Source organism: Bison bison, unplaced genomic scaffold, assembly GCF_000754665.1.
Source record: "Bison bison bison isolate TAMUID 2011002044 unplaced genomic scaffold, Bison_UMD1.0 scf7180017864057, whole genome shotgun sequence".
NCBI classification, from domain to species: Eukaryota; Metazoa; Chordata; class Mammalia; order Artiodactyla; family Bovidae; genus Bison; species Bison bison.
Window position 1 is genome coordinate 4,256,623 of NW_011494629.1, and position 9,277 is coordinate 4,265,899.

General features: G+C 37.0%; 1 protein-coding gene across 2 annotated transcripts in view; it reads left to right on the forward strand.

Moving 5' to 3' along the window:
- SLC35D2 (solute carrier family 35 (UDP-GlcNAc/UDP-glucose transporter), member D2) overlaps positions 1–9,277 on the forward strand; it is a 57,018-nt gene that overhangs the window by 37,309 nt on the left and 10,432 nt on the right. The window contains exon 9 of one of the 2 annotated variants that reach the window (XM_010836014.1): positions 4,345–4,412. The exons of the other annotated variant lie outside the window; for it this stretch is intronic. Coding sequence (XP_010834316.1) covers positions 4,345–4,412 — 68 coding nt within the window. The remainder of the gene's footprint in view (positions 1–4,344; positions 4,413–9,277) is intronic. 2 annotated transcript variants of the gene reach the window in all.

The window sequence follows — 9,277 nt, forward strand, 5'->3', positions numbered from 1 at the left end:
CTGATTTCTTTCTCAGAACAGGGGAATAGTGGACTGGCTTAGTAGCAATGTCCCTAGGGGTAAACATCCATTTCCATGTGTTTATATTGAAGACTTCCAAGAAACAGCAGTTTTAATATAGGAGTCTCAGTTTGTGAACCTGGGCCTCATTGTTAATTCAGAATATTGGAAGTTAAAGCAAGCACCCCAAGCGTCTTTATTAATAATGAACAAGGGCAGAATATCTAAAAACACAGTACTTATTTTTTAGTTACCTTCAATTAAACCAATTTAGTGCCAGCAGCCTTACATAAACAAGATGAAATTATGAGCCCTCAATGAAGTAGTCCTATTGGCTTGCCTCATTTCATTATTATAAAAAGGAGTTTTTCTTTTGAGTCTCTGGAATTTATCTCTTCTGAGATTCTGATGCTTTATGGATTTTCAGATATATATTTATTTCTAAAGTATAAATCTAGAAACTCTTAGAACACTTGATTTAAACTAAAAGTTTGTTTCACCATAGAAACAATGTTATGAATGGCATAGTGACCAGAAACTGAATTTTAGGTACCTTTTGAAAATAGACTACATGTATTATGTTAATAATTTATAACAGTATTTCAATAGGAATATGTATTTCTACATTCAAGTTATTGACTTACAAACTTATAGCATGGTGCTTTCAGAAGTTGCCACCTGCTGTAATTATTATTACGCAGAATTATTATACTTTCTCATGTAATAATAAAAATAGTTAATAATTATCGAGGAATCATTCTATCAGACATTGTTTGAAACAGTGTACATGACCTATCTCATTACATTGCCACAATAGCCTGAGGAGAAGGTATTATTAATTATTCCCATTTTATATACAAGGAATCTAGGGCACAATATTCAAATAACTTTCCAAGGAAAGTAGGTGATGGATCCAAGAGGCTGTCTTGCTCTAGAAACACACCCTCTGCTGTAATCTCAGTTTTTAAATTTGTATATTGAAAGTGTTTGTTTCTTTCCTTCATATATGAAAAAGCATGACCTATCACTATAGCTTAGAAAGTATAAGAGACCTTAGATTTTCTTCAGCTTACTCAATTCTAGTGTTCTGGGAGAATATTGTATTCCTATTCTGACTTTCAGCTTACTCAATTCTAGTGTTCTGGGAGAATATTGTATTCTTATTCTGACTTTCAGCTTACTCAATTCTAGTGTTCTAGGAGAATATTGTATTTCTATTCTGACTTTCCATGCTGGAGTATCTCAGTATTTACCCTATCTAGCCTCTTCCATTTGATCAGTCTCTTAAGATTTCAAACAGAAGTTCCTATAGTTACCTTAGAGCCCAAGCAATAATAACTATTCTCTGAAATTCCAGATGCTGCTAAGTCACTTTAGTTGTGTCCGACTCTGTGCGACTCCATAGACGGTAGCCCACCAGGCTCCCCTGTCCCTGGGATTCTCCAGGCAAGAACACTGGAGTGGGTTGCCATTTCCTTCTCCAATACATGAAAGTGAAAAGTGAAAGTGAAGTCGCTCAGTCGTGTCCAACTGCTAGCGACCCCATGGACTGCAGCCTACCAAGCTCCTCTGTCCATGGGATTTGCCAGGCAAGAGTACTGGAGTGGGGTGCCATTGCCTTCTCCGAGGCCTCTATAAGATGACAAAAATACAAAAATCATTAAGTTAAAAATTTGACTAACTTAAACGTGTTATATGGTAAAAGATGCCAAAAGAGATGAGATACTGTAATCAATAATTTTAAAAAACTCTGTAGGAAAAATAGTAAGATTCTCATTTCTTTCACTTCATTGTTCTGCCCTGTGTTCACTGAATCATCATGAATTCCTTCCAGCTGGTCACTTTTAACCATGGCTGAATCCATTTTAGACTGTGAACAAAATATAAGAAGTAGTGAGCTTATATAATTAGGTGTGTTAGTCTGCCATATAAAATTGTGTTTTATTACCAAGTTTGGTTTGATTGTATTGAAAGTTGATTGATGAATTTGAGTGAAAGGTTAACTTCTCTTGTTAATGGAAGGAGTACTTTGATGAGTCATTTTTTCCCAGTTGACCGAAGGGTCAGAGATTCTGTTGAGACTCACGTGTGTGACTCACTGTACTCCTGGACCTTGGACTTCCACAGTCTACAGATCTGGTAATAGCACCCTGATTCTGTTTGTGATTAACAAAGTCAGTAATGCCAGCTCCTCTTGTTAACAAATTAGGCTCCTGGAAAATAATGTGTAAACTTTCTTTAGTTAATCAAATCACTGCAATAAGTTCAAAGTACAGTTAATGTATTGCAGTTGATGAATAGAAATAAATAATAGGACTTTTTTCTGATTTAAAAAAATAATGAAAAATGAAAAAGATTCACACTCCAACGTACTTTCACAGAAATAGTAAGTTTAAAGCAGGAAGTGCTTTATTGTTACTCATTTAAAATTATTTTCTGTTTTCAAATAAGTATCATTCTATGTGATTTTTTAAAATGCCACCAACACAGCTCATCATTATTAAAGGAACAGAATAAAATTAAAATCTATCAAAATTTAAGTTGGCAATGAATCCAAATATTTTTAATGAAAATTACCACATAGCACTCAATGGCTTATGTGGTATCAACAACATACAGTTTTTATTTATTGTTTTTATAAATACTCCCAGTGCTTTGAGTAGATAAATGTTTCCTATCTTTGGTTTGAAGTTTGGGCCATGTGGCTTTCTCTTATTCCCAATTTTATTTAATTTTTCAGACACAGAATGTTTTCCAGAAGTTTCTGTTTTGTTTTGATTTTTGACAATCATATAAATGTCCTGGATGTTTTCTGACCCTTTGATTGGCTTGGGGCTTGCCCGAAAGACAGATTTATATTGACTATGTTTTTTGTTTCAAAAGTAAGTGTTAAAAAGAAAAGTTTTATTATGAAAACGTGCAAACCTATTCAGAAGGAAAGAGAATAGTATGCAGGTCCCATGTACCCATCAACCAGGTTTGGTGGTTATCAACATTTAATGTGTATTTTTTTCATAAGAAAGGTGGGCAAAGTATTACTGATGAAACAGGTACAGTAAAGTGTGACAAGGTTGTACTAGTCAGAGAAGAGAGTTCCACTTTAATTGGTTTAAAAATTTGAATTATAAACTTAAGGAGGATTTAGTGTTAAATCTATAAAGTTACTAAAACTTGGCTAACAAAGTGTTGTTAAACAGAAAGTGAGTAGAAGTCATATTTAATCATGTTATTAAGCACATTCTTACACAGAGTCTTGAGTCACTGTGAAATCATTTTTGGATTCAGGCAAGGGAAAAATCATGAATAAAATACTCCTTTTTATTGTTACCTATCTTTTCAAAAGGGTTAATTTTATTTTCTCACCTAGGGACTAAGAGGAGAAGGCAGTGGCACCCCCACTCCAGTACTCTTGCCTGGAAAATCCCATGGACGGAGGAGCCTGGTAGGCTGCAGTCCATGGAGTCGCAAAGAGTCGGACACGACTGAGTGACTTCACTTTCACTTTTCACTTTCCTGCACTGGAGAAGGAAATGGCAACCCACTCCAGTGTTCTTGCCCTGGAGAATCCCAGGGACGGGGGAGCCTGGTGGGCTGCCGTCTATGGGATCGCACAGAGTCAGACATGACCGAGGCGGCTTAGCAGTAGCAGGGACTAAGAGAAGAAGCTGAGCATTAAACTTCTCTACCAGCTCCTTTACCCCAGTTACTTGATCGGTTTGTAAATAGGAAACAATAGTTTATTTGTTCATGATACTTTTAAGCATCTATAAATTCTTTTTTTTTTTTGCCTGCTCTTAGTTCCCTGACCAGGAATGGAACTTGGGCCCCAGCAGTGAAAGTGCTGAGTCCTGGCTACTGGACCATCAGGGAATTCTCCTTCCACCCTTTTCCTTTTGTGCAAATTCTTAAAAATAATTTGTGAACTGAAAAGTTTTCTTAGTCTTGCCAATATCATTAATTTTATAATAAACTTTCTTTTAAGATTATTAAAAAGTGAACACAACCTTGATTTTATGACTAGAAATTAGTAAAAATTTAAAAATAACCACAGCAATAATAGCTGTCATTTTGTTCTTGCCACCTGCCAGGTTCTAAACAGTTTAATTAAATCCTCACATTGACCTTTGAGGCAGTTTTTAAAATAATAATTCCCATTTTGTGAAATGAGCCTCAGGTTCGGAGAAGAAAAGTAATTTGCCCCATTTCTCACAGCTGATATTACCCAGGAGTTTTGAAACTGTATTTTTCTGTTTGTGAAAGTGGAATTTGTACTAGAATGTGCAGATTGATAAAACCAGTATTATTATTCTAACCATTAGTTTTCTTTGCTTTTTTTAACAATAGGCTACTGAGTTCAATCAATGGAAGAATGTTCTGTTTATCATACAGTTTCTTCTTTCCTGTTTTTTGGGGTAAGAAGCCACAGATAAGAAGCTTTGGTCTGTTGTATCTCTTGATAAGTCAAATCAAAATATACATTCTCTCTGCTTTGTCAAAATCCCTTAGTCTGTGCTTCTCCAGCTTTTTCTGAGAAGTAGCCCTGTAGCAGCCCTGGAGAAGGAAATGGCAACCCACTCCAGTACTTTTGCCTGGAAAATCCCATGGATAGAGGAGCCTGGCAGGCTACAGTCCACGGGGTCACAAAGAGTTGGACATGACTGAGCAATTTCACAAAGCTCTGTAGCAGAAGAGTGGATCGGGACCCATGACCTCCAAAATATGATGTTGCCTATTGATTTCTGCAAGTTAGTTTGAAATAAAGTCAGCTGCCGTATCACATTCAAATGTGTTTTTTGTCTTTGTCCCAATGTCCCAAGTTTCCCAAGATTCTCACCTCACATAAATATGTGGAAATAACCATTTTCTGTAGTGCTGTACCTGTTATATTCAGGGTGTTTTCTGAGCAGATTTGCCCAGGCCATTGTCCAATAATTTTAGGCTTTTGTTCTTAAAATTTTCCTCAGGTGTATCATTCTGTTGAGGGGCCTTGCAGCTTGTATTTTTTTATATGTTCCCCAAACTTGAAAATTTCCTTTCATAAGTAGATAATACATACAACTAGTAAATAATTCAAAAGCTGCAAAAGGATGCACGGGGGAACATAAGCTACCCTCTGTTCTTCCCTGCCTTGTGGCACTCACTGAAGTTTTCCTCTTTAGAAGTTTTGAAGAGACTTCCTCTCCACTGCTTGAAGTCTTTGAAGTATCCTTCCTGGGCTGGGCTCCATGTACATGCAAGCACCCGTGTCTTAGCCCATGAGAAAGGGTCTTTGAATGACTGTCTTGGAATTACTTGTCAAAAGATTTTTCCTGTGAAGAAAGATGAATTTCCCCTTATTATTATTATTATTTTCATTGTTGTGTAGATGGACTGAGACAACTCATGATCTCTTTGGTCAATAGTCTTCAATTCTTAAACTTGATCTTCCTTGCAGTAATGTAGTCTCATATACAGTAAAAGTGTTTATATTCTCCAGCTCAGTAATTCTTTCTTTAGCTGTGTCTGATTTAATATTTAACCTATTTCTTGGAGTTTTAAAAAAATTTATAGTTTATTGAGGTTTAGTTGATGTACAATAATATATAATGGCAACCCATTATATATTAGAATACTCCAGTATTCTAATAAGTATATATAAGAATACTCCAGTATTCTTGCCAAGAGAATCCCATGGACAGAGGAGCCTGGTGGGCTATATAGTCCATGAGGTTGCAAAGAGTCAGACATGACTTAGTGACTAAACAACAGCAATTATATATGTTTCAGGTATACAGCATAGTGATTCACAGTTTTTAAAGGTTATAGTCCTTTATAGTTATTATGAAGTATTGGATATATTCCCTGTGTTATACTATATATCCCTATAGATTATTTTATACATAGCAGCTTGTACGTCTTAATCCCCTATTCCTTTCTCGCTCCTCCCCACTGGAGTTTTTTATTTTAACAATTTTATTTGTAAAAGTTCCAGTTTTTTTAAAATGTAATCTGTTCATTCATGACATTCTTTTGTTGGTTATCTTTGTGACTGTATCTTTTATTTCTTTAAATATTACACACATAGCTATTCTGTATCTGATGATCCCAATATCTGCAGTTCTTGAAAATCTAAATATATAGGTTGTCCACTCAATATGTGTTTGTGAGTGTCATTATGGTTTATTTTCTTGTGTATTTGGTGACCTGTGATTTGCAAGCATGTGATTCAATCTTAATCATTAGGATTAATCTTAATTAATCATAATTTTGTGGACCAAAATTAGGAATTTGAGAAACTTTCCTGTATGGACAAATTGTTTTTAGTCTTGTTGGTAGCCAGGTGTGCTCCTGACTTGGACCATTCTGGCCTTTTTGAGGGTCTGGGCTCAGTGGGCTAGTGTCTCTTCTCATTTGAGGTTTGGCCCAGGGCTCAGGCCCAGAGACTGTTGTTTTGCAATGGCCTCTGCCCTGACGTACTCTGATCCTGTACCCAGTTTCTCCTGTTTTCAAAGGAGGGATTTTGGGCAACCTCTTGCGCCTCTTTCAAAACCAGTAATCTCTCAAATAATGTGTTCTTTCCAGGCGTTGATTGTTTGACAATGGTGAGTACTAAGTGCTCCCAGTACTTAGGCTGCCATTGTTGAATGCCTAACCATAGTAAGATATTTATATCCCAGTTGCTGACTGAGAACAAATAATTTTGAAAAAAATCTACTAACCTGTGTGAGTTACTCTTTGTCAATTACCTTCCCCCCATTCCAGATAATAAAAAATTCAACTTATATCACAGACTCAGACTAGTACCTTTCCTTGCCTAAGCCTGTGTTCACCTATATGTAAACAGCAGAGTCAAGTTTTAGTTCTATCTTATGTCATTAGAAACTTAATGAGATACAAGTGCTTTTTTTTTTCACTTGCACTTTATATATATATATTTTTTCACTTGCTCTTGTAGCCATGACATTCAGAAAATCAAGAAACAAACCCTTTGATGTCAGCTGTCTTCATTGAGTGGTAGGGTAGGCAGTGCCTAGATGTGAGTTGGCAGCTTCTGGGGCTTCTTTGTCAAAATCTTGACCCCATCTGTCTACAACTCTATACATTTTTTTCCAGTTAACAGTGTGCTTCCTAGAAAACAAAGACACTCTTGATAAATGTTCTTAATTGTTATTTTATGAGTAGTCATTTTGCAAGTAAAATCTAATAAAGGCTTTACCATCTGAGCCACCAGGGAAGCTCAATAACGGCATAGTAATTAAAAATAAATCAGTAAGTAATAAAAACAATATTTCAGATTCTACAACTTTAAAGATGAAAATTAGGTGAGTCCCAGTTTTTTGGAGAAGAATAGTGCAACCCACTGCAGTATTCTTGCCTGGGAAATCCAATGGACAGAAGAGCCTGGCAGGCTACAGTCCATGGGGTTGCAAAAGATTCAGACACGATTTGGTGACTAAGCAACAGTTTTTAAAGGGGGTCTTTAAAAAAAAATAAATAAATAAAGGGGGTCTTTTGAGGACATTAATTCATGGCATCAATCTAACAGTTCGGTGCCTCTTCCCTGGAATCAGATGGATTTGAATCCTGGCTTTGCCGCTTTTTAGTTCTGAGTCCGTGGACTAGTTATTTACTCTCTTTGAGCCTCAATTTCCTTATCTTTAAAACAAGAATAATGAGGTTACATAGCTGATTTATAAAGTTCTGTGAATTGTGGATTGCTCAAACTCATGTCCATTGAGTTGGTGCTGCCATCCAACCATCTCATCCTCTGTTGGCTCCTTCTCCCCCTGCCCTCAGTCTTTCCCAGCACCAAGTTCTTTTCCAGTGAGTCAGCTCTTCACATCAGGTGGCCAAAGTATTGGAGCTTCAGCTTTAGTGTTAGTCCTTCCAGTGAATATTCAAGATTGACTTCCTTTAGGATTGATTGGTTTGATCTCCTTGTTGTCCAGGGAAACTCTCAAGAGTCTTCTCTAGCACCACAGTTTGAAAGCATCAGTTCTTTGATGCTCAGCTTTCTTTATGGCCCAACTTTCACATCTGTATATGACTACTGAAGAAAAACTATGTTTTGACTATATGGACCTTTCTCAGCAAAGTGATGTCTCTGCTTTTTAATATGCTGTCTGGGTTTATCATAGCTTTTCTTCCAAGGAGTAAGTGTCTTTTAATTCTGTGTCTACAGTCATAGTCTGCAGTGACTTTGAATGCCAAGAAAATAAAACCTGTCATGTTTCCATTTTTTCCCCATCTATTTTCCATGAAGTGGTGGGAACAGAGGCCATGATCTTCATTTTTTGAATGTGGAGTTTCAATCCAGCTTTTTCACTCTCCTCTTTCATGTTTATCAAGGGGCTCTTTAGTTCCTTTTTGCTTTCTGCCATTAGAGTGGTATCATCTGCATATCTAAGGTTATTGATATTTCTCCTGGCATCCTGATTCCAGCTTGTGATTCATCCAGCATGATGTACTCTGCATTTTGTTGTTGTCGTTCAGTCACTCAGTTGTGTCCAACTCGTTATGACCCATGGACTGCAGCATGCCAGGTTTCCCCTGTCCATCACCAACTTGTGGACCTTGCTCAAACTCATATCTGATGAGTCGGTGATGCCATGGAACCATCTTGGCCTCTGTCATTCCCCTTCTCCTCCTGCCATCAAGATTTCCCAGCATCAGTGTCTTTTCTAATGAGTTAGCTCTTCACATCAGGTGACCAAAGATTTGGAGCTTCAGCTTCAGTATCAGTCCTTCCAGTGAATATACGATTTCCTTTAGGATTGACTGGTTTGATCTCCTTGCAGTCCAAGGGACTCTCAAGAGTCTTCTCCAACATTACAGTTCAAAAGCATCAAGTCTTTGGTGCTCAGCTTTTTTATGGTCCAACTCTCATATCCATACATGACTACTTGAAAAACCATAACTTTGACTATACGGATCTTTGTTGGCAAAGTAATGTCTCTGCCTTTTAATATGCTGTCTAAGTTTGTCATAGCTTTTCTTCCAAGGAGCAAGCATCTTTTAATTTCATGGCTGCAGTCACCTGCAGTGATTTTGTAACCCAAGAAAATAAAGTCTGTCACTGTTTCCATTGTTTCCCCATCTATTTGCCATTTCCATTGTTTCCCCATCTATTTGCCATGAAGTGATGGGACCAGATGCCATGATCTTAGTTTTTTGAGTCTTGAGTTTTAAGTCAGCTTTTCCACCCTTCTCTTTCACTTTCATCAGGAGGCTCTTTAGTTCCTCTTCGCTTTCTGCCATAAGGGTGGTGTCATCTGCATATCTGAGGTTATTGATGTTT